The 27037-nt window shown below is 33.8% G+C and overlaps 1 protein-coding gene across 4 annotated transcripts in view; it reads right to left on the reverse strand.

Annotated features, from left to right (window-relative positions):
• Positions 1 to 27037, reverse strand: part of RYR2 (ryanodine receptor 2) — a 400228-nt gene that overhangs the window by 62216 nt on the left and 310975 nt on the right. For all 4 annotated transcript variants that reach the window (XM_035320403.1, XM_035320402.1, XM_035320401.1 and 1 more), the window contains 13 exons: positions 25039 to 25160; positions 21793 to 21842; positions 15816 to 15876; positions 14624 to 14862; positions 12984 to 13065; positions 11383 to 11513; positions 10468 to 10788; positions 9091 to 9331; positions 8614 to 8701; positions 6913 to 7005; positions 6386 to 6556; positions 5012 to 5071; positions 733 to 867 (listed from right to left, as the gene is read on the reverse strand). In XM_035320403.1, coding sequence (XP_035176294.1) covers positions 733 to 867; positions 5012 to 5071; positions 6386 to 6556; positions 6913 to 7005; positions 8614 to 8701; positions 9091 to 9331; positions 10468 to 10788; positions 11383 to 11513; positions 12984 to 13065; positions 14624 to 14862; positions 15816 to 15876; positions 21793 to 21842; positions 25039 to 25160 — 1794 coding nt within the window. The remainder of the gene's footprint in view (positions 1 to 732; positions 868 to 5011; positions 5072 to 6385; positions 6557 to 6912; positions 7006 to 8613; positions 8702 to 9090; positions 9332 to 10467; positions 10789 to 11382; positions 11514 to 12983; positions 13066 to 14623; positions 14863 to 15815; positions 15877 to 21792; positions 21843 to 25038; positions 25161 to 27037) is intronic.

Consider the following 27037-nt stretch of genomic DNA (forward strand, 5'->3'; position numbering starts at 1 on the left):
AAAAAAAAAAAAAAAAAAGAAACAAATTTAAAACCACAAAAAAAAAAAAAAAAAACTGAAGTTAAAATTACAGTTCAGTAAGCAAAATGTGAAAATTAAACTTACTAAATAGTCTGATTTGTAGAATGTACCAACATAGAATTTTTTTAAGTTCAAAATTTAGCAAATTATGTTGTCAACTGGAAATTCTTCTTACATTTTTTCTGATTGGCATACAGTAAATAGTTCTCTAAAGCCATTAGTAGAGAAGTTATCTTTCAAACCATCTCACTGTCCAGCTTTATATAGCTAAAGTATGCAACTTCTCATCAGATATTTATGTAGCCAGCTTAAGTTTCTAAGTCCATAACTGAAGTATCTCAAATAAAGAAAAAATCTTGAAAAAATATATTTTTCAGTCATTATATTGTTTTCTTATATCACATTTCATGCTCCATGGACAAATCTGTGATCACTTCCTGCTAGATGCAGTGTACCAGAAGGAAGCTAAAACATATGTATCACTAGTCCTTTTCCTAAAAAATGATTGATTGAGCTGCTGAAGAGCCATTATATGATTGATATGACCACAAGATATTGGATTAAAAACCAGAAAGGAAAGCATCTAAACAATAGCCACCAAAAGGAAGAAAAAATAATATAAAGTTAAATAAAACAGATGAAAGTACAACTGAGAGGCTGAATGCTTTTGTTTAGGTTAAGAGGCAATGTAATTGAGAAAATATGTCTCACCTGTTCCAGATGAAAAAGTACATTAGCTATATCAAGAACTCTTTCCACAGTCTTCTCTGGATCTGAGGAATCTTCAGTCCTGTTTGGTAAATCTTTGTAAAGTGCCATCTGCCATCTAATGGCGGGATCCTCAAGCTGCAGGAGAAAGATTTCACGTGTAACCATGGCAAAATGTTCCAAATGTAGGGATAAAGAGATTAATTAGTACAGAAACTGTTTCAAAGGATAACAGAAGCATTTTATGTTGCTAACCCATACCTCTATATGGCTAACCCATAGGGTGTGCACTGGGACAACACAAGAAAATAAAGCTTAAGACTGATTTGTGCAAAGTTTGTTGAAAGCTTCCAGAGGACTGAAAGTATTACATTACAAAGACCAAATGATCATGGGCCAACAAATGGCACTGGCACCCGTGATGAATATATTTTCTGAGGAAAAGTAATGAATATGAGGTAGACAGAGACACAACTTTATACACTGACTTTCCAGTTATTAAAACAAATAATAATGAAATTGTTGCTTTGTTATTTGTGATTAGTTAGCTTTCAGTCATGGGAATTAGTCATGAAAATAAATCTTATTTACATCTGATTTTTTGGATTTAAGCTTTTTTCAAATATTAGAAAATCCTAACTTAACTGATTACTACATAAAAAATAAAAAGTTAATTTATCAAAAAAAATATCAAGATATATTTTCTTATTAGCCTATAAATTATAAAGAGCTGTATGAAGCAAAACATTTTTCTCATTTTTCTCTTTACATTTAATTTTCTCCACTTTGGTGATTTGTGATTCTCACTTTTACTCTTATCCATGTCTTTTTTTCTTTTTTTTTTTTTTGGTTTATTGTGTCTCCCCAGTGCTTCTATTCAACACTGATGCAACACACATTGCAAGCACTATTCTTTGTGCCAATAGCACTGAAGACAAATACAATGTGAAACCCATTTTACTGAGAATTGTGACCAGTGATCTATTCCTGACTGCAATTTAAGCAACACTGGCTTGGATTCCTAGAGCACTTGGGAGCCTAAAATCCATGGTTTGGAATAGGGCTTAAACTCAACACTTACTTTTCTAAAACATCTTTGTGGATCCAGATTTCAATTTGTGCCTAGAATGAGACAATAATGCTAATTCACCTCCACAACACATCTTAAAATACAGTTTACTGAAGTTCCAGGAATGATTATAAACTTACACAATTGCTCAATAATAGCTTATTACAACCTAGAAAGCCACAATTGGCAGGCTTTTCTTCCACCTTTCGGCTTTTCCATTTCTTAACAACTGTCACATCCACAGTCTTTGTGTGAGTATTTGACTGGATCATCATGAATGGATAGTCCACAAAAGACTTTTTATGCACAGGCAGAGATGTCTTTTGATCTGAGGACTCCTCACATTCTATCAAGGTACAGCTTTTTTGTATAGGTAGTTTTCTAAGGGCATGAGTAGTTGACATTTCAAGGTGTGAATTAGCATGGCTGGAAGAAGATTTTGGTGACTTGAGCTTCATCCATGTCAAAATGAATGCAAGTTTCGTCATCAATTTCTTGAAATAAAAGGCTCGGTACTGAGTAACAGCATGCAGGCATGCAAGGAAAGGAAAGACAGAAACAGGGTGAAGACAAATGTAGACAAAGGTAGACAAATGCATGAAATACACGCTGAAACATTTATAGATAAAGAATAAGAAGGATGATTCTTAAATACTGCAGTTTTCCAAAAACAAAAAATTGAGATAAATCACATATTAGCTCTAACACAAATGACAGAACAGTGTCTATGAGAAACAAAAGTGGTCAACAGAAAACATCATTTAAAAAAAAAAAGAATATTGCTATGGTAATATTGCTGTGCTTGGAAGAAAATCAGATTTTTGATAAAGTGATAGCTTTCCCGTTTCTGAAAGTCACCTTACACAAACACCATCACAACTAAGTTACATTATTAACTGGTAACATTAAATAATAATTGAAGACCATTTGTTTTACATTGCTTTTATGTATAACTCCATTACCTGAAAAGGGTGGTATATGCACAATGTACATTGGCATTGTTTTTCTTAACAGGAAGCATGATTTTTAGACTTTATCTGACATGTACTTGATGTACAATCACATGATACGGTGACTAAATACTATTGACATCAGAGAATCATAGGGTAACCAACTGTAAGTAACTACTAAAGTTAACATTAGACATAACTATAAATAATTAAATTTTACATTTAGCTCTAATTTGAACTCTAGAATATGTCAGTACTAAATGATTCAAGAAAAGATATATTTCACTGGGAACAAACCACTCAGATAATAAGCCACATAAAGATAATAAATACAACAACAAAATGGAGTTTTGAAATCTAAAGAATGCGCTATTCTGTCCATAGCTGAGTGCCTACTTTTCACATGCAGGTCAAAATCAGAGCTTTTCATAGCTAGAGAAGCTAGAATAGCATTTTACAAAAGCTATTTGTCTTGGTTAGCTAAATACTATCCATATTAGAATGTCATCTTCCTCTGGACAATCTTTTTATAATGAACAAAATCCAGAGTCACTCCTGATAAGTTTACAACTGGAAAAAATGAGTACTTTGGATTAGCTAAGATTATTGAGTTCTTAATTATTAAGGCACTAGTAATTTAATCAGTTTAAGAAACTTAGAAATACGAATTATATACATAAATATACGAAATCGTATTATATAATATATGCGATTATATATGAAAAATTATGTATTATAAACATTATGTATTAAAATACAAAATTATGTATTAATACATAATTTAATATAATTAAATTATAATATTATATAATTAATATAATATATTATTTATATATTAAATGTAAATTTAATATAATTAAATTAATATAATACAAAATTATGTATTATAAACTATATGTTGCTGAACAGCAGCAAACTTCTAATTGAAGCAAAGGAAATTTCTCAAGAGAAAACACAGGTAAAGTTATTAAGAAGTATCACTATTCCAAGGCAACAAACCAGTAACAGACAGAAACCTCTTAATAGCACTATGTAGAATATAACCCTAAATAAACAAAATAGAAACTGAAGAGGAAACACTTAAAATAGGAAACCAAGTCCTACAAAGCAGCATGAAATGCCAGGAAGGACTTTACAACAGGGTGGCTCACAAAATGGCAGTATATACATACTGAAAATGTAGAATAAAAATACCTATCTTTATCATGAAGTAAACATTGCTCAAGTTCACATACAAAATCACAATATATTTCAGGTTCATGTGTTCATAGTGTGTGTCACTGCTTAAGTATACCCATATATGTTACTTATGAAACATACCAGAGATCTTTATAAATGCTCCATTCTTCCTAGTATGGAAGAATACTTGTGTGGATTCTTTTGCTTTACAGTACAACGTAATATTCACTATATATAGGTAATTATTTCAAGCTCTTTTTTAGGATTTAACCAAATCTTTTGTAGTCAGAGGTAAACTTTCCTATGTGCAATCCATTTAATTTAAATCCAATTCACTGTTTTTTGTTTTTCCTTGTCATCAGTTAATGACTATGGCAAATACTAGCTTTATCCCTGATGTGAATAAAACTCTTCTGGGGGGGAAGTGGAGGGAGTAGGTAAAGGATAATGCTAGGTAAAGCAATATCCATGGGTCAGATTGCTTTTTCCTTCAATACATCATTTTATTTCACTTCAGTATTCTGACCTCTTATTTGCCATTATTTGAAGCATTAAAGAAAATAGCTCGGTTACACTAGGCCAGTTCAGGACATCTCCCCTAAGGCTATTCATCTGGCACTAACTGGAATTCAATTAAAAAATAAATAAATAAAAATATACACTTCTTCCAAAATGCTTTCTTTTCTGTGGGCTGCAAAACAAGGAAAAAATATAGATTTTCTACATTAGAGTATACAGAAGTGGCAGGTTCCCTTTCCCTCACACTTCAAATAAGTTAACACTGAGCATTTTGCAAATTCTACCTCAAACAATCAGAAGGTAGAGTTTAAACAGTGATAGACCATGCTCAGCTTCATATTAATGGTGCTAATTGGCAGGGATTCAAAAGGTCACAGGCTATTTTATATAATACATACATAAACACATTAAAAAACTTATATTTAACCATTGAAATGAAAAAGTCACTTGACAGAAAAGGGGATTATGAATTATCCTAAATAACTAATGCAGTTTGTCATTATATGAAATGTGACAATTAATTCGACAGAAGAAAGGTAATACTTAAAAACTGCACATAAATTACCTTGCCCTGGAGATGAAGATTACTGCGTATGATGTCTCGTACTTCATCCTCAGTATCTTTCTGTCAACAAATTACAAATTATATAAATTAGGCATAGAAGGTAACGAAGAAAACATACTGTTAATATAAATGTCAAGCTTGGGTTTGGTCCAGATGATGAATAAAACTGACAATGAGAAAGTGAAGAAAATTTCTGTGGTAATATATTTTTTTTGTGTGTAAGGCCAAAGCTAGCCTTATCCAAACTCATAGGAAGAAGTTATGGATACCAACATCCAACATTTGTTCACATTAAGTCATTACACTGAATAAAGGTTTGAATTAAAATTATTACGTTATGGATACGTAAGTATATACACATACAAGCACACACGCATACTTTGACCAAATAAAACCAATATCACGAACATAACTTTTTCTTACTTTACAACACAACAGAGAGCACAACCTTCTCTGATTTGATATCAGCTTCTTTCAGATAACTTTTATTATTTAAAGACATAAGAGTTCAGCTGACAAAAGGTCAAATAGCCTGCTAGTTTGTACAAAGCTTCACAGCTTGAGAAGGGAGTATATTCCAAATTACAATCACAATATTGGACTGTGAGTTTATTCCTAGGAGAATCCTTTTAAAACAGTAAGAACTGGTTCCCTACAGAAACTCTTGTACTCACACGGGAGTGATCAAAAAGAATTATTTATGGTATTTGATTATGAACATAGGAAGCAAGTAGTTCCTATATGCATTTCCTAATGTAAGTTTCATAAAATATAACAAACATAATTTAGCATTAAAAATTGAGAGAAATACCTGTTTTTAGTTAAGAATGTCATCTCTATCCATTTACTGATCATTTAGAAAATAAATATGCCTAAATTGAAACTTTTCTTTGCCTTGAAAATGAGAACATGTAGATTGCTATTTACCACAGCCACCCATTGTGCCTTTATTCAACAGAATTATAGTCTTGACTATGAATAATAATTCTAACTATATATTCCCACACTGCAACATTAAAATGTGAAAGATCATAAATCAAATAGAATTAATGTGAATGTTCGACTTCTAATGCTAGCCTTAAATTTTCATTTTCCAGGCTGAAGACTGGAAAATAACAAGGTCAGACATTCCATCTGGGAAGTTGAAATGTAAAAGAGTGAAGTCAAGCAACACTTCTAAGATAGCAGAATATCTTCTATTTAGCCCTGCTTCTCATGAAATAAAGTTCAGCATTTCTTGATCAAAGTGATCATGTCAGAAATCAGCAGACTGCACAGTATTTGTGTCGTGCTGTAAGAACAAAATGGGAAAAATTCAAAGAAATTCATTAGTAAAATATTTCTTCCTTCTAGAAGTGCAACAAGCGCACCTACCATGCTGAATCTGTTTTTGGCCAGTGCAATTAGTTCTTGATCTCCAGGGGCACAAATATTTAGGCCAATGGGAAGTAATCTCTTCAGTGCTGCCACAATGAGAGAAGTCTGCATAGAGTACCGGTCACCTTTCCGTTTCATTTTCTTCCTCTCTTGGTCAGAAACTGCTGCCTGCAGTATAAAGCAAAGGAAAATAAATAAAAATTAAAATTATATATATATATATATATCCAATATTAAATAGATACTTGTATTGTCTCTGGCTTGACAATTTTCTTACTGCCTATAGAGCTGAATCACTATAAAATGGAGTTGCCTTTATATCATTGCCAGTATTTTGCATCAATATCTTGAGAGTCCACTGTGCTTCTTAAATGACTACCTTTTGCTTTTTTTCCAACAGTGTTTTTTCTTCCTATAAATGGTCAATAAATATAATAGTAAATAAATAAATAGCCATGCTTCTCTGGAGTCTTCCAATCAGCTTCCCCTTTGCAAAGAGAAAAATATAAAAATATTTACACTACCTTGGACATCTTAGATTTGGTATCACTGATAAGGAAGGACATGTTATTGATTTCATTTTGTACCACAAAGTTCTGCTCTTCCCTTTTGAAATTCTGAAACATAGAAAATATTAGTTAAAAGTGCTTGCAGTATATGAGGAATGTATCCAAACAGATCTTACATAAAAATGTAGATGAAATGGAAATTTATAAAATCCACAAAAATAAGACAAGAACAAAGAAATAGAATGGAAGATCAGTAACAGCCTTGAATTTCAGCTTTATTTATATTAAATGTCTCAGGATTTTTTTTTTTTTCCCTACTCTATAGTTTCATGTTTCTCTGGTTATAGAATTAAAGAATCATTAAGGTTGGAAAAGTCCCCCAAGACCATCTAGTCCAACCACCAATATTACCTACTAAATCATGTTCCTAAGCACTACAGCCAACCTTTCCTTAAACACCCCAAGAAAAGAAGTCATGATAAAATCTCCTCTATTTCACTATAAAAATATTGATTTTACAAATAAACCATCTGTTTCATCTTTAACTTTATAAAGCCCAGTATTATTTAGATACAAGTTTAAGTAAAAGACTGATCTTATACATACACAAGTAACTTGATGATCTAGTATCTCTTTAGTGTACAATTAATTTTCTGCACACGTAAATGTTTATAATAAATCTTACAGTCAAACTGAGGCACAACTACACAAATAAAAGGGCATCTTGTTCCCAAATCTTGAAAAAAAAAAAAAAAAAAATGAAGTTATGGCAGAAAAAAAATTTAGTAGACACAGTCCATAACAAGATCCAATATCTGAAATTGTTTAGTTTCTCTCAATTTTGATTTTTTCCTTCTTTTTGCTCCAGTATTTGCAGGAATCATACTTTACTTTCATTTATGCAACATCAGCGATGGTGTCTGATTAAGGGGTCTTACTCCAGACCCCTTGGTTTTTGCATATGAACTACAGAAATCAGACCTGAGAACCAAGCATTCTATATTTAGTAGAAGTGGAATTAAGAAGAAATCCTTAACTGGTAAAATTCATCAAATATGAAACAGTATCATCTTGGAAAAATATTTTATTTGGAGAACTATTTTAAGATGTATTTTTTACTTCCTTGTTCTTAGAACATCAGCTTCCCTTACTGGCTTTCATTCATGCAAGCCAGATACAGACCTAGGCTTAATAACTGAATTTTACACCTTTAACATTTATTAAAGAAATAAAAATCTGCACTGCAACACAAATTAAGTCACTATAAGTCGTGCTGTGACTTTCCTTCAGAAAACTCTCATTCCATCAGTACTGCTGAGCATCTTTTCAAAATAATTTTTATTGTAACTGCCTAGAGGCTCAAGCACGCAGACTGCAATTTAGGAAAAAAGTTTTTTCTTTAAATGAGACAACTAACTTAGTGTTACTATGCTACAAAACACACAACTCCCATGACTAGGCAGACATTTAAAAGGTGTCGAACATGAAAGTCATTAATCACAGAAGTGCAGAATCACAGAGGTTGGAAGAGACCTCTGGAGAGCATCGAGTCCAACCCCCCTGCCAAAAGCAAGTTTCCTACAGTTGGTTGAGTTAATGCCTTCCCATCTGCAGTTTCACCTGTATCAGAAAATATGTTTTCCCAAACACAATCACTTAATAATTGTCCTGATTAAAAAAACTATCTTAAAATATATTTACCAAGGAATTACTTACGTGAGACTTTGACCAGTAAATGAAGACTTCAGCCACCATGCGAAACAATTCCTCAGCTTCACTGTTGGGCTCTTTCAGCCATTTTGCCCTAAAATTCAGTAAAAGGGCAGAAATGCTGATTTCAAAAGTAGTTTTCAACATTTAACATAGATGAAAGCATGCTTGTTTTTAATCCTTTCTAGTAGCAGTCGTTTTTTGATGTCCTATTTCTAAACCCTTAAAATCCTTTTTACATTAATACTAGTTGTAATCCAGTATATTTGGATTGGGCCTTTACTTTTTTTTCTGTTTGTTTTTTTTCTCCTCTTCTGAAAAAGGCTCCATCTCCTCCTAAACTGCAAAGCATCAACTTGATCAACTTTAAGATTGTTAGGTTGAGTAAAAGCTAATTTGAGTAAAAGCTGGACATATCAAGGGATAAGAGATAGCAGCAACAGGAATATTTTAAGATTTATTCACCTGTTCCTCTCCACATACCTGTTATAGTCCACAAATCTAATCAACAAAGGGTAGAAGGCATAGAGGTCCCGTGCCAAAGTGGTGAACTCATCTAGGATGAGCAGTTCAGCCTCCGACATGTCACCTCTGCCTTCTGCTCTTAGATGTTCTTCATCCGATACAACCACTGCTGCTTTTTTCTTTAGCTTATCCATCAGTGGCAGGAAGTGTGTCTTTAAGAGCTGTGGTTTCGCTTTGCTTATGATGGGCTGGGAAAACACTATTTAAGGCAATCAGTATTATAATGTACACCTGGCCACAAAATACAAACAAAATTTTTTATCTTTCCCCTCCAGCTTGTGTCTTATTTCTAGACTACAGAGTAAAACCCTGTCCCCATTGAAATCGGCAGAAGTTTTGCCAAGAATTAAATGTGGTCAGGATTTCACATAGTAAATTCACTTTGTAAGTATGATGGCTGAAATCACAACTTAACAGACTATGCTTGCAAGATCATAAACGTTGAGGTGCCTCTTTACAGGCATTCTGGCAACATACTGGTATTTGCCTGCATAATTTATTGAGCAATGTGGAAGCTGTGTAATTGTATGTACGGGTGGATACATATATAGCTAAATTAGTGCTCACACAAGTTTTATGAAGCACTGTTTCCTCTTCTGCATGATGTTTATCAGCTTGACTGAAGCAGGGCTGGAAAACAAGCTCTAGATATTTCTGAACCTACACAAATAGCCTGTCTGTGTTTCTTACACACTTTAGGACAATGGAAGGCCTGTGTAGACAGAAATAAAACTGATTCAACCATTCACCAACCAGCCATCTGAGCCATTTGAAATTTGTTAGCCCAACCTTTTTACAAATCTACTTATAAAAATGAATATGTAAATTAGAACTTCATCAGGGCCATTAGGGCAAAACCATTGTTAACATATCCACTAGATTACAAAGAATTTTAGGTAATTACAATTCATCCACAGAATGTCTTTCATTAATAGCCCTCAGTAGACTAGGAATCCAGACTGCTATCGTAAAATAACTACTACAATAAGCATTGAAAAGTCATAAGAAAGCCTAAATGAAAAACTGTGTTTGTGTACAACAGTAATGTGATTTCACACACATACTACAAAATATGTATGTGCATATTCTGGGGGAAAAATAAATAGTTTAAAGTACTTCTTAAATTATTTGTTAAGAGATTAAAACACACCACTTATACTACTTTTCCTTTATCCTCAGCAGTTCTAGTTCATCAAATTTGTATTATTTCAAAACAAGAGTGATATTCTGCTCGAGCTTTAACAGGGAAAAAGCAGAGTAATTCAGAGTGTATTAATGGATTTATATTCTCAATATATGTACATGTTTATTCATCTATTTGTTTTTACATCTTACCTGCTAACCTCTTCATCCAGGCTCCTTCATCAATACCAAGGTTGTTATAGATGATTTTCAATATGTTACCCAACAGAGTGTTCATGTGCTCTGATGTCAGGGCTGTACAACACATTTCAGCCTTATCAGGGTTGTTTTCTGGTCCATGCTCCCACCAGTGTGACATGTAGCTACATAGCATGGGCAGTATCACTTCCATTATATGTGGCATTTGTGTGTAACGAATGCCAGACTCTGCCAGTTCCACAATTTCTTCCATTAGTTTCACCAAAGAAGGAATATTTGGGCAAACCTCTTCTACGCTAGTAGGCAAATTGAGAACTATTAAAAAAAAAAAAAAGTCCAAAAATCAATAAACTAAGTCATAAATGGAAAATAATTATCTCCAATTGCTATTCTGTCCTCTCTTTTTTTTTTTTTTTTGCATTTACATTTATACACTTCTAAGGGGTAAACAAACAAACAAAACAAACAACAAAAAAAATCAGATGTTTTCACACCATTTAGTAATAAACTGGCTACAAACCAGCTTCAATAATAAAAATTTCTATAATTAAAATAATTCCTTTATGCAGGGTTCAACAATTAAATCAAAGATTAAATTTCAGAATTTCTTCCAATAGTTGCAGTTGATAAAATATTAATACAATGAAACATATCTCCACATGATTCTACATGATTCCAAAGCAATATTTTGAGAACAGTATCTCAAAATTAAAATATTGGCATCTTTAAAAATGTAAAATAATCATTTTTAACACACTTTGCCCATTCATTTAGGAAAGAAATGTAATTAAGAGATTAAAAGAAAATTATTGCACTATAATCTGTATGCAAAAATACATTTACTAGGGCAAACAACATTAATAGAGAAATCTGCTTTTTCATAAACATCATGTGAGGTTCTAAAAATACCTGCTCTCTCTCTTGCATTCTTGGTATTGTAAATTGAGTAGATATTATGTTTGTTCAAATGAGTTTCCAAAAAAGCCACTGGAAAGGCACCTGAGAAGGCAGCCAAGCATTCTCCTAGTGCTGATCGTTGCCTGTGAATTAATAAACTTCATTAAATACACAAATCTTTGATGAATTAATACACTCTGAGGTAGTTGTAAATCAGCCTTTATTTTACTCTAATATATGCTCATCTCAAATAGATAAGCTAGTACATTATCAGGATCATCAACACAAGAAAAGGTAGTAGAAAATGAAGTACCACAAACTCTGATAATATATGAATGAAAGGTTATGAAATAAAATGTCAAAGATAGCCTACTTAGTTTGAAGCAAATGAGGAACATGCATGGAAAACACAGTCATCATAATAATGGCTTCTGTTGCATTCTTTTCCTCTCAGCTTTACTGATTTTATAGTTTCTATTAAGAAAAAGTTACTAAATACTGATGTATCAAGAGACTAAATATGACTATTGTATCTGAATTATAAAAAATTCCGTTTTCTGAGACATAGTAATAAGCAGACGTTTGCCTGGAAATAAAGCCAAGTCCCTCAAAGAATGCTAAATTGCTAATACTGCTTAATACCTCCAAGTTTTGCACAAAAATACAGTTCTCATCTCTTCAAACATATGACAGCATTTATCTGAGGCTCAAAATTTTTAAATGTGTCAAAATTGTAAAAAGCCTGAAGAAGCATGTGATAAACTGTCACTTCACTTAGGTCCTTCAGGGGACATTTAAAACTGTTTGGATTTCCAATCCAGTGACCAGAGCAAATTTTAGAAATGTGACAAATGTTTAGCTAAGCAAGTTGAGTCATGCAGATGACAGAACTCCAGGAACAAAGTGAACTGTCAAGTTAAAAAAGGCCTCCAAACTCACAGATCACAAGATTCATCTCAGGTCTATAGTTTAACGCATTTTAGGAACTTATTTTCTTTCTTGATCCAGTTTGTTAACTTCATTTTATTAAATCTGACTTCATTCTCATTAATATTTTTCCCACTTGCTCCTCCTTCCATTTTTTTTTATTTTCATAGGTCTTCAAAATCCAGGTATATATCCATTACGTACACATAAAAAAAAGCATGCTATGTTGCTTTCCGCTTGCAATGTTTGTAGGTATCCATACACAATAATTATTGATTATTATATATCCCTCCTATGGGACTACCCATGGGGGCTGGAACTAGATGATCTTTAAGGTCCCTTCCAACTCAAGACATTCTATGATTCTATGAATATATAAGAAATAATTACAACAGTAGCCTATCTGAATAACACATTTTTACTGTTCTCCAGCTGGATCTTAAGTGAAGTCAGACTATTTTATCTGCAATTGTTGTTGAATTAATAATATATTTTGACAAGTGTATAATGTAACATTTTAAGTATAATACAATGCCTCTGGATTCTGCTTAACACCTAGGCACCTTTTTTCTTTCAAGATATGTTTCCAACAACCACCTCCTCCTATATTGCTTTCTGGACTGCATATTCATTAATGTGAGTATAACTACAAATAATAAATATAGGGGAACATTTCTTCTTCTTACCGCTCTACATAAATACTCTTGCTGGTTCCCAGAGCATACAAACTGGCCAATATTCTGTAACAGGAGACCTGAACATCTTCCACTAAAGAAAAGAAAATGATAGGTATGAGGAAAATAACCTCATTACAATTCTTCTGACAATAACTACATAAATGGCATTATCAAAGACAATCAATAGCAACATCTCTGTAATACAAAAATAATCTTCTGACCCTTCAATGCCATACTTTTTACTCAAAAATTCTACTTAATTCAAAACCAAGTTACCAGCTAAGATTACAATTGTATTTTATCATATTTAACTAATGAACTCACTTTTTGAAATGAATTGCATACCAACTCTTCAATGATGCATACCAATTCTTCAACTGTCTAATTGCATAACCTGAGAATTTATATATCTATGTAAAATGTGTCAATGCAACATAGTCTGTCTCTTTACTGCAATGTCATTTTAGTTGTGTTCATCTCCAAGTTCAGTATTTAACAGTAATCTCAGGCACACAACCCACCTTTGTACGTGATCGCATCATGGAGTACCCTGAAAACGTAGTAATACTCTTAGGTACAAGCACCAGGTGAAGATGCCTGTCACCACAGTAGTACAAATAAGATAATCCTACAAGTAGGCAATTCCAATTGGTAACTTTTTCAGTTTATGAATTCTAAAACTGGGAGTTTGACAACAACATGCAATATGTAGAATAGCTGATTAAGAGTATCACATACAGCTAATTATTCAGCTTCAAAACAGAATATCAGAGAATGAAAAATCACTGGAAAATCACTGATTTATGATGAAGCAGTGGTATATTTAACACCACAGATGACTTTTTTTTTTCTGGATACTGTCAAAGACTCCTGAATTTTACAGAAATAATTTAATGAGGAAATGTGCATCTCAACACATTTAAGTCCATCAGTACAAAAGCAAATTGTTGCAAAAAGTTCTCTTAAGGCTATTTTAAATAATAATTTGGGGAGATTCTTAGGGAAAAAAAAAAAAAAAAAAAAAAAAAAAAAAAAAATATTCTTCCAGACCCTTCTCTTAGGTATTGCTATAGCTAGTTACCTATGCAGAAGCAGAACACCCTCCTTTAAGACTGGACAACAGAATTCTTGTTGAGTTCCTAAAACACATACAATTAAAATTTTGTCTTGGAGACTACAAAAGTTTTTCCTGCAAAGATTGGGCTTGGGAAAATAAATGACACAATCTGCTAAAATCATAATCTCTACAGAAATGAAGTCTCACATACATTCCCTTCTTCACTACCTATTCTTTCAGTTCTTCAGAAACTCCTTACACTTTTCCTTAGGATCTAAGATGCAGCCACCCACATTCCCTTCTAACTGAAACTGAGTCAAGGGGCAGTTATCACAGTCTACCATCACTCTAGGGGCACAACCTCAGATATAGACAGAGCAAAGACAGATTAACTTAAATGAACTTTTCACACAGGAACAAAACCACAGTGAATCTATGGCACAGAAACCAAATCTGAGCCTTCTGTCTAATTGCAGACACATCTGCTTTAATATTTACAGAAAGTTCACTAAAACCTGCACCCTAGAGAAATTATTAATGCTTACTGTATGACATTATGGATAGTAGCATGGTATGTCTAAATAATACATACATATCAAATCTTCCCCAAACTGGTGCTGTCCAATATGCTCAAATAATGAAGATAGCACTGGCAGGAGAGCCACTGTGGTATAATTAATGATTTGTGTAACTCCCTTGGGCTGGTTTCTGCTGTGTGTAAACTGGCCTTGTTTCAGATTTTCCATTGTTTTCTCCAGATCCTCAGCAGCATTGTCCAAAAAAGCTCTCAGTGCCATCTTAACAGACTCCAGACCAGTTTTCATCACAGTTCTGTATATACCATGCAAAGAGAATGAAAGAATACTCTATTAAACAAGCCTGGAATAAAGTCTAGTTTTGGCTTATATGAAGTATATAACAAAGATCTGTAGAAAAATCTTTCATCTTTTAAGATTATAAAATTCTCACAGCAGAACAACCTACTGAAAAAAAAAAAAAGTTTCATATGAAAATAAGGATATTGTATTTGGTTTCCCATTGACAAAATACAGATCTTATTAAAGACAGGGATTAATTTGCCTTCAGAGGGCAAAAAAAAAAAAAAAAAAAAAAAAAGAAAGAAAAAGGGAAAAAAAAAAAGGAAGAATGAGAAGTCGTGCAATTTATCATTCTTGGAAAAGAGGAGCCATCTCAAACTGGGGTTTGGTTGTTTGGGGAATTTTTTTCTTTTTTCTATTTTTTTTTTTTTAAGTCTTCTACAGACTTCACTATGGCTAAAGCAGCCAACTCAACTTAGAAGTAGCACTGAATTCAACATAAAAGGTGTGAGTTTTTTTCTTCAAACTGGAACCAGAATTAACTTTGCAATGAAGACACTCTGAGACAGGTTCACTGCACCCTATGTGCACTTAACTCCTATTTTTTTTTTTTTTATTAGACAGCATAAGCAAAAGAACAAAGTATTTCTAATGTTATTGTGGTCTTGAGACAGTCATGTCATCACAAAAGCAGATGAGAGTACAGCCGGCAGATCCTTGACACCACCACTCTAAACTGAAACGTAAAGCATAAAATAAAAATACTGTTTTTCCAACCCCTAGATAAGCAAAAAATAATAATTAACTTATTCTGCAGCAGGAATTCTTTTCAGCACTATCTTTCTCAAGAACATCTTTCTTGAGTTTTGAAATACTGTAGCCTTACACAGGTTTTCCAAATCTGACTGGATACTGTTCTCTTACAAGTGATTTTCTTTGTACTTCAGAAAATATATTCAGCGTTACCTCGCATCCAAGGTCTGGCCCAGTATGTGAAGACAGTTGACTATTGATGTTGCATCATTTCCTAAATAGGAAGGAAAATTACCCACCAATTAAACTGAGCATACTTTAGAGCATACCTACCCTCTGCCAACTATGTCTCTGGTTTTAATGAAAGAGTAAATGACATTGCAGAAGAGTAATTCAACTTCTGTGTAGTTTTGACAGTCAAGTTAAAAAACATGCAGTTTGTGTCTTAGCCTTGTTTGCACAAATGCAGTGACAAGGGGCAGTGAAGCATCTCTCATCAAATAGCTGAGGCAATCAAAAAGGAAGCACTTAAATGTGGAGTTAATTAGAGCTACAGTGTATTGTCTGCTTTTCATTTTAAGTCTTATAAACTATGCTTTAATTCATTCATATTTATTTGAACATTTATTTCTGCCCTCTCAGTAAAATGAAAGCTGTTTGATTTTCACAAGCTGCTCTTACATTCAGTGTCATCAAGACATTTAGCTCCCTGATGTTACCAATAGGCTACAGATATTCATAGCAGGATCAAGTGTGGCACATATGACATAATACGCATCTCCCACTGCAATGACTTTTTTTCACACTTACATATGTAAAAAGAGAACTTACACATACACCTTGTATGTACATGCACAGCCTATGATGTTGCCATGTATAAGTCACCTCTAAATTCACTTTTTAAATCCAGGGCAGATTTAGGCTATGTAAATTTCATCCATAGCTTATTTAATTGATTTAAAAACAAAACAAAACAAAACAAAACAAAACAAAAAAACAAAAAAAAAAAAAACATAAATTGCTGCAAAAATGAAAATATTTTTTCTTGCTTCTTTATACTTCCAAAGTTTCTCAATCAAAAATAAATAAATAAAACAGACAATGCTTAAGACAGACTACTGGAAATACCATTGTCTGCATATAGGGTACTATGCTTTATTAACTGTAGTTATTTCACTTGAAAATATCAGCAAACATAGAACTTAAAGTAGTAAGTGTTTCATTGAAATACAGATTTGAAAAGACAAACTGCAAGGATGGAGTGGGAGGTTTATTGCAGCATTTTGAATGCTATTCTATTACTAAAATGGGGGGGGGGGGGGGGGGGGTATAGTTGTATTGTGAGTGAGAGTGTGGTCACACACTGGAACAGGCTCCCCAGTGAAGTAGTCACTCCACCAAGCCTGTCTGAATTTAAAAACTGATTGGACTGTGCACTTTATCTCATGGTCTAAAATTTTGGGTAGACCTGTGCAGTGCCATGAGTTGGACTTGATGATCCTTATGGGTCCCTTCCAACTCAGGATATTCTATGATTCTGTGATTGTAAACACATAGTAGATCAAACAAACCTGAACCACAGTTTCTGTGGCTGCCCCTGGCCATGCAGCCTCACCCTCTTTGCACTGGCACTTTTGTGGTAATGCAATTTAATAACCAGACAAGTAAGCTGACATGGCCAAAATGAATCATACAAAACAAACAAACAAACAAACAAACAAACTCCAAAGAAAAACTCCGCACCTCCTCCCACCCCTCACCCCCCAGGTTTTCTGTCAGCTCCTTTTTTTTTTTTGTCAACCCCTATTTTTTCTCCATACTATTTTACTGTCTGGTGACATGAATGCCAGTGTTGGTGAAGAAGAGGGTGCAGAATCATGCTAATGAAAGCAGGGATGGAGGGAAACAATCAAGGCAACCCTGCCTTAGACTGTGGATTGAATTGTCACACAATGTGAGTGTATGTGCAGATGCATACATGCTGAAACCTTCTGTGCAGTAAAGAGATGCTCAGTCCATTTCCCTGAAAAGTAACCCTGGCGATCTATTTATACCATGTAGACACAAGAGCCATATGTTTATGAGGAATCAGGTACTTTCTAAGGTGCAACCAGATGGAAGAGTAAGAAATTCATCCAGTTATTCTGAAAATGAGACAAGATTTAGGCATATCCCCACAGTAGATGCTGCAGTGTTTATTTTTCCACTGATAATAATTCTTTTCATAAATTCTCCTGAGATGTGAAAAATATGTTCTGAAGCAACATTAAGCAACATTAAAAGACTATGCAAAGTAAGCAATGTCTAAAAGGGCCAGCTTCAGTGACTCACTCCAAAAACAGATTTATATGACTACCTCAACTCAAGGAAGATCAGTAATAGTTTTGAATCTGCACCTTATGTTTTTGTATTATTCAGCTTTAAGGAACAAAAGCTTTAATGACTGCCCCATTTATTTAAAGTACTATACTGTTTATTTGGAATTATCTAGCTTAAATTTACTGGAAGTTTCTTTGATGACAGTAATATGAAAACAACTTGCAATTGTGTGGTGACTTTTTAGGATAAATCATTTTGATAGGTGGGTGTGCATAACTGAATTATTCAAATTCTGACAGTACAGTGATTCATATATTCTGGAAGCTAGCATTGTATATGCAATTTAATGAGACACTTGCCACTTTTCATTTAATGAAAGGAAAAATGAGGCCAACCAGTTAATCCACTTTAAAAGAAACAGAACAACATTTTTCTTAGTTCTAAATATACACTGAGTTTGGTAATCTGGAAAAACCTTGCTGTTCAACTGGTATATCAGAGGAGAATTCAGAGAGCATGATAAATACAGCATGCTTCGTGTGTTAAATTCCATGTACTAAATTTTTGCCAGTTTTATCAGTATAACAGTAAAAAAGACTTTAAAAAATATCATGAAACTTCTTTCCTGTAATGTCTCCTCTTGTTTATAAATTCAGACAGAATTTCTTATAAAAATCTTTAAAAATACAATTTGCTCTGAAATAGAGGTTTAAGTTCAGTGGAAATTCCATGTCTTACTTTTGTCTGATGCCAAGCATTTAGTTGTTTTCACTATGATTCTAAAATAAATAAAGAAAAAAAAAAACTAAAAAAGTATTTTGAATATTTTACTTTAAAATTCCACCAATACAATTTGTAAAAAATAATAATAATAATAATAATAATTGAATGTTTCAAGACTCAGTTCGCTTCAAATTTGAGTACAGAAGTCAATTTCAGAAGGCTGTGTTTTGTTTTGTTTTTTTTTTAAAAAAAAAAAAAACTTGAGTCATGAAACCTGAAATTAGGGGGTTTCTAATAAAATTAGTTTTATTACTATTGCCAATATTTCAGTGGGTATACATACTTTCATTAAATAAAAATATCATTTTTATTAAATATGTACTTGATTTTCAGAAGCCTGAAAACTAGAGATAAGACACTCTGATTGTAGAAATGAATATGTAGTATATAAAATTCCATTACATCATGAAAAGAGAGCAGATAAGTACAATTCAACATGACAAAAAGTTAAACAAGCGATTCTTTAACGTAACTCTTCATACAACTAGATGTTAAAATAAAACGATGGAGACTGGACATATGCAAATACTAAAACACGTAAGTTCAAGAGGCTTTAAGGTTAAACATACCCCAACATCTAACATAAGTATTAGGTTGATGGGCAGAGCACTGTTCAGCATGTTTTACAAATGCAATTGATGCCATGAACAGTACAACTGTTTAGTTATCTGAAGTGAAGTCCTCTTCTGATTAGTTTCTCTAAGTTCCCATAATGAATGAGCAATAGCAGGCCACTCTTATTATTAGTCTTATTCAGCTAATTTTTGTTTCAGGTTAGGTGGCACTGCATTACTTATATGGAGATTTTTTCATATTTTTTTTTAATTTCTTACATACATGGAAAGAATGTCTTACCAGAGGTTTAACAGTATAGAAAATGAATCAAGCTACTCACATAAATTTGATTTTTAAAATGAGAAAATATATATTCAAATCCTCAGGCTCTCCAAAATTATTCACTAAAAACTTTAGAATCCAGCCCACTTATAATAATGACTATAAATCAATCTTATTGATACAGAAATACAGCTCTCAAACAAACAGTAGATGATTGGGGTCAAAATCTACTTTCAAATGTAAAGAAATAATAATTCCATGCTGAATTACAGTTCCATAGTCTCAGTGACATTCTTAGATATCAGATGCAATTAACTGCTTAAATTCACTCTAGAATACTTCTATGTTTAATTTCCCATTTTATCAAGACTTACATACAGTTTACACTACAGGACTTTTACTAATGACTTTCACACATGCAGCTGTATCCTCAGAAGTCCCATTCAAATCCACAATAAATGTAAAACACCTATCTGGAATGTCAATAAAATAGCAAACTCCACACCATCCCAAAAGGTTATTATCAAGCAACTCTTGCTCATTTAAGGAGCCTCCAAAATGCACAAATAATTTCCTAGGCTCCCACTGTGTTCTTAAAGGTTGTCCTCATGAGCATCTTCACCTCTTCTGCATGGGCCTTTGTATTGCTACAAGAACTACAGTTCTTTTGATCTGGTTTTCTAACATGAAATAATTAGCAGTCAAGGTAAAGCAAGACTGACTTGAGTTAGTATGTTCACAGTAACAACCATGATTTGGAGTCTTACTATGACCTTGTCATAACTCATGGAAAAAATACAGTATACTTCTGTGTGGGCATAAAGATTTTGTATTCTCTTAGTTACTGCACACTAGGAAACTTGAGTTAAAAACTAAACCATAGCTGTGGTGAATACTCATCTGATACCACCTGATCTAACTTCTACTACCCTCCTACTACTTGAACCCACCCTAAGAACAGAAACTAAGCAAGCTGTGAGAGGTGGAACAGAAAACATCCCTTCTTTAGTACTCTAGAAGTTACACTGACTCAGATTTTGAACTTGAAATGTTACGCATTTTAGAAAAAAATAATGAGAAAAACAGATTCAAATAGCAACAACAGCAAGTATTACAAAAAAAAAAAAAAAAAAAAAAAAAAGTATAGTTGAATTATTTAATTCCTTGAAGAAATAACCTAGGGTGTAAACCAGATCTTATGTGTAGGTTTGTGACATACTCCATCTTTCACAAAAAGCCTAAAAGCTACAGCACCAACACAGAGCAGCAGGAATAACTTCATTCCTTCTATGATCTTTTGGCTTAACAAAAAAACCCACGCAGATCACCCCAAAACACATTTAAAAGCAACATCCCCCAAATAATTTCCACTCTTTCTTCTCAGTTTAATTGTTTTTATAATGTTTCTGAACACTACAATGTTGAAGCAAGTGAATTCCTTATCTTCAAATTGAATGAAATATGTAGGAGCTGAGTCAGATGCATGTTATCTTAATCAAATTCTAATCAGCTATGTAATTACCTAATTAGATATGTTCATGGATGCTGAAGTTTGCAATACATCCATCATAGAAGCTATATATGCATAGCATGTGCTATTCCCTATCATCATGGCTTAAGAAAAAATTTCAGACTAATGACTGTGCCACGCATTACATATAGTGTTTAAACTTGATACAGATTTCAAATTGACTTCAATTAAGTGATTTTCACATGGTGTAAGACAAATACCCAGACCCTGATAGATTCACATAATAACAGAAATATTGTAGACATGCGTATGTTGAGTCAAGCATATCTGGGAATATTTAAGAATTCCACAGAACATCAATAAGTATTTCAGCCTACTACAAATTGTCCTAAATGATTTTCCAATACAAATGTGTAGTTCTGATACTCTGTTTTTCCCAAATGAATTATAAAAAAAATAACAAATATGTGTTTATAAATAACTCGGTGAATTTTTTTGGTAGAATCATGAAATCCAGATGTTGGTTAAGACACACAAAAAACAAAACAACACCCCCCCACCATCACCACTCCCCCCCCTCCATCTGATTACTACAAAAGCTATTTATTTCAACTAAAAAATTCTGTGATCTACCAGCCTAAACAACTAGTGGTCTGTGAAGACCATGCATTTCAGCCATGCAGCCATGCAGCATGCAACAAAGCAGCACATAACACAATGCAAAAATGGCAAAGAAAACCAAGTGATGGCCATGCTAGTATTTGTCAAGGGTCTTCTTACCAAACAGTGAAATCCTATGCCTGACAAGAACTCCAAGTTTGCAGAACAGGCTGAAGACAAAAGAAAAATAAAAGAGAAGAGAAGGAAAAAAAAAAAGGGGGGGGGGAGAGGGGGGGAGAAAAAAATAACAGCTGATATATGAGCAGGAAAAGCAACATGATGTCACGCAGAAAGAATCAATTATCTGAGCAGAATGTGGGACAGAGTACTAAAGAAAGAGTTTTTAAGTGCATATCTTTAACAAACATGGTTAAATAAGCACATATTATAATTAAAGAAACAAACAAGAAAAAATAAAAAAAAAAATAAAAGCAAAGCTAATTAATATAAAAGCGTCCTATATGAAAACCCACAGGGAAATTACCATTGAAGCTTTAAGAAGTAAAATGTGGTCAGTGTGCTATTCAGGACATCACTGACAATTTGAAAACAAAAGGTAAGGAAATCAGATTAATTGAAGTGTTTGATGGTAGATGTTTAACTAATCCGATTTAGATCTTGCCTTGAAAACTGTGAGAATTTCTTTTTAAATATGCTGCTTCTTAAAACATGATGACATGAGAAACAATGTAACTCAACATGAAAAATAGCTTCTTATATGGTTTTAAACAAACAAAAATGGATACAATCAATGATTTCATTTCATATGTGTAGATTATTTTTTGTGCTGATGAGCAGTGTTCCATTCAGAACAATGAAGAATTAGGTTTTGTATTAGTTCATAGAAGCAGGACCACACTGTCCTACCCAAATTGACCTGGCCTCCAAATTTAGGAGAGATTAGTTCAATCTTCAAGACCAAATTCAGTCTGAGAATTTTCTACAACAGTGACACAAATTTTGGTGTTATTTGTTGTGCTGCAAAAACCCTAATCTGTTAAAATGACATGAATAATACTATGTCATTTTATTAAGCTATTTAATTACTAGGCATATGGGCCAGTTAACAACCTCTGATATAAAAGCAAAAGACACATAAGCACGTCTGCATAGTTCATGGATGAGATCTGAGTATGTTGTTCCATTGACAGATGAGAGCATGGTGCCAAATGGAAACATTTATGTCCAGAATTGGAGCAGCCAGGTTAATGTGGTGTTGAATCCGCCTTATTAGCACAGTGATCCATTACAGCAACAGCAACTTCTCTGTTTTAGAAAAGAGTCTGGCTGTACATCTTCAGGGATCTCTGTTCACTTATACCATGAGGCAGGCATATACACTTTATATTCTTTTATGAGGATCTTGGTTCATCCAGTCCAACAGGAAAAGTAGGCATATGTTACTGTCATATAAACGTGTCCATTCCGATGAAGACATTAAGTAGCTCTCAATCTATCTTTTCTTCTAACATACAAATGTAACTCAACTGACTGTAACATTCAGCAGATGCTATATTTTCACAAAGTCAGACTGAACCTATTATCTCCACAGTCAACAGTGTAAATTCAGAGAAAAAAAAAAAAAAAAGTCCAAATGTCTAGTACCTAGACTCATGTCCAGAAATAATTCTACCACCTGCAGTAATACAAGGACCTGTAGGATGGTATAATGAAGAAATGCAAAAACTCCAGTCCTGACAATGTTATTTACAAATAAATGGAGGATAAAGTCACACTATTTCAGGAAGAGGTCTGACCCATATGTTCCCAGAAAATTGATCTGAATTTAATGTATTTGCTGAACACAAAATATTTATTGCATTTCTTGACAGTCACTGCATTAACAATATGCAAAATACTCTTCCATAGTTCGAAAAATGCAAGCTTATCTTCATCAGAAAAAGCAAGCAGCCAGAAACTGCCTTTGGTTTGAAGAAAAGCCTACATAAGAGTCACACACAAACATATCTAAAGGGAAAACTCAACAGAAAATCCAAGCATTTGAAGAATTCTCTACAAATGAGGAGAAAAAAATGTTGGGAATCCCTTAAAATGGCTTTGGAAAATGGATCATGTAACGCACTTCCCATTAGCTTGACTCTCAAGAAATCAGCTGCACAACAGCACAGCAGTGGTTATAGTTAACATTTATCCAGGTTTCCTTGCCTGTAGTTTATTGTCATTGGCTGGCACTTCTAGAAGGCACTCAACTCAATTGTTTGATGGCAGCTCTGATCATTTTGCTGGGCTACAAATTCAGAAATCTCATGCATACAACTAGACAGCATATGTGTAGACGTCCTGAATCCATGCAGCATGTATGCTGATATTTCCATGTTTGACATATTCTAGAAGTGTGGGATTTATTGAAGAGGCTTTACTTAACAACTGCTAAAATATTGTTATCCAGGATATTACAGAAAGAAACATAGCAGCTCATACAGTGGAAAATAATCTAGATGCAAACTCTTTGAAATATTTTTTTCATTCTTTGAAGAAGGCCATTCAGCCAAGCTGCCAGACCAAATCAGTCCATGAAATGACACAAGAGTCAAGGTCATTACTTACTTACGCTCAATATTGGTGTTAGAAACTCTGCTCAGTGTTCATACAATCTTGAAAACCCCTCATGTCTGTATGACCATCAATTGGCTGTCTCCCTATAGCATCAATTCAGTTTTTGGTACCTAGTTAACAGCCATCCATGATACCTGTACTGTGCAGGCATGCAGTTGGTCTTCTTTTAAACTTGTAGTCCACATTATTAAATTGGAAACATGGGTTTCAATTCAATCAAAAGTGAGATTAAGTGAAAACATCTCTTGGAGAGATAGTCTAATAACGGATAACTTCAGAGAAAGGATCAAGGGGATATTTCTGTCATATTACTACCATTGTCACTATTTAGAAACTGAAGAGCAGAAAGAATGCCACTCGTTTTACTTTTTATGGGGAGCAGTAATAATGATACTGTCTAAAACTCAGTTATTGCTTTTTTTTTTTCCTTTTAAATATAAAATGTTGCAGGAATAATGGTTTCAGTATATACTTATTTCCAACAGTGGGAACTTATACACAATTATACATCTTGTGCAACAGACAATGCAACAGATGAATTGTTGCACATAAATTAAGTTCCCTGCATGCAAAAAATCAGCACTGCTAACTTTAAAACATCATATAATTGTAACTCTGAACTCTCTTCTCATTTTACACAATGAATATTCTCAATGGGAAAAGGAAGTTAATGTTTGTGTTTGAAAAAAAAAAAAAAAAAAGCCTGCAACTTCTCGCTTTCTGACAATAAACTGTACTGTTTAAAGACAAACAAATATGCATACACATGAAAATTATTTTAAATTTTACCTTGTCACCATTTCCTTCTCTTTATTAGAGGCATGGCCTCCACTACTGAGAGGTCTACTTGCTGCAGATAAGAAATACAGGCGATGATTTTTGAAATACTGATCAATCAAAGGGAGCACAACCTGCAATTACATCAGAAAGAAGTGGTTATCTCAAGGCTTTTTTTGCTATGTTCTGTATTATTCTTTGTAAGTCACAGCTACAGACAAGAGATTTCAAATGTGTATTCTGTTTCAAATTCCTCCTATTTTTTCTTTAGTGTCTATTTTTTTTTTTTTTAATTCAAGATACTTAAAATGTCATCAATTAAGGCAGCAGTTTTTAACACATTTTTTTATTATTATTTTTTTTTATATTATCTCTGGGACTTGACCTGTGTTTTCTTTTGGAGTATAAACCAGAAAGTATAATTTAATTTTATCTCACAATTTAATACTTGTCCAATACTACTTACCCAGAAACAAGTATTGCTGTTCATGCCTTTTAACATAGGTAGGTTTGAGAAAAATTCACCTAGAACTGTCAGCATACTAATGGCATTTAATGTTAATTACTATCCAGACCTCCAAAAACACCCTCACTCACTAAGGGCTTGTCCACAGAAGTTTTCTTATTTACTTAAAGGGGTGATGATTACTCAGTACTGCTACAGGTTTCAGCCAGGAAGAGATCCAAAATAAACAGTCAACATGAATCTCAAATTGCTTCCTTTTGGGTGCATGGTTCAAAAGAAGGTGACTAATTTCTGAATCAAAAAACTTGGCAAGTATTGCACTATGGAAGTACTTCATAAGATTACAATTTACTGCAAAGATATCAGGTTTAGAAAATGCTGCAAACGCCTACCTTTGCTTATTCACTAATGAATTGAAAAGACACTTTGAATATGCAAGCAACATACAAGCTTTTGAATGCCAAAGCTGTAAGTAGATTTTCTTAATTTATAATACATAAATCCTTCTTGGCATAAGGAGAACTGGGCTCATGGGAACCTCATAAAGTTCAACAAGGGGAAATGCAAGGTCCCACATCTGCCGAGGAATAACCCCGCATAGTGGGAGTTATATATAACACTTTCACATAGTAAAGGCTGACCAGCCTGAAAGCAGCTCTGCTGAGAAAAGCCTGGCGTTCTAGTGGACACCCAGCTGACCATGAGTCAGCAATGAGCCATCACTGCAAAGAAAGCCAATAGCATCCTGGGCTGAATTAGGTGGAGAGTTGCCAGAATGTCAAGAGAGATGATTCTTCCTCTCTACTCAGCACCACTGAGGCCCCACCTGGAGTGTTGCGGCCAGTCCTGGGCTCCTCTGTACAAGAAGGGTATGGACATATTGGAGAGAGTCCAGTGGGGTGGGAGGGTACAAATATAATTAAAGGACTGCAGGATCTTTCATATGAGGAGGGGCTGAGGGAGTTGAGATTATTTAGCCTGGAGAAGAAATGGCGTAGGCGCTTCTCATCGGTGTAAAAAAATATCTAAAAGGAGGGTGTAATGATGGAGCCAGATTTTTTTCAGTGGCGTCCCATGACAGGACAAGAAAGAGACAAGGGGTACAAACTGAAACACAGGAGGTTCTGTCTGAACATATAAAAACACATTTAAAAAACAAAACAAAAAAAAAAAGTGATGTTGACTGAGCACTGGCACAAGTTGCCCAGACAGGTTGTGGAGTCTCCTTGGAGATATTTAAAAGCTATCTGGACATGGTCCTGGACAGCTTGCTCTAGGTGACCTGCTTGAGCAGTGGGCTTGGACCAGATGACCTCCTTCATCTCTTTCATCCTCAACCATTCTGTGATTCTGTGATGAAGACATCAGTATTGTTTTAAAACAAGGAAAGAGATAAGGAAGGTGACACTGAAAGGTACATGACTGTATTAATTTCAGTAGCTATTGCTCATATTTAGCTGCCTAAAGAGTGTGAAAGAGAAAAAAAAGTCTTCTGAACTAGACAAAGCCAGCAAACAGAAAATGTAAGGAGGTTATGAATAACAT

Source organism: Oxyura jamaicensis, chromosome 3 (genome assembly GCF_011077185.1).
Source record: "Oxyura jamaicensis isolate SHBP4307 breed ruddy duck chromosome 3, BPBGC_Ojam_1.0, whole genome shotgun sequence".
NCBI classification, from domain to species: Eukaryota; Metazoa; Chordata; class Aves; order Anseriformes; family Anatidae; genus Oxyura; species Oxyura jamaicensis.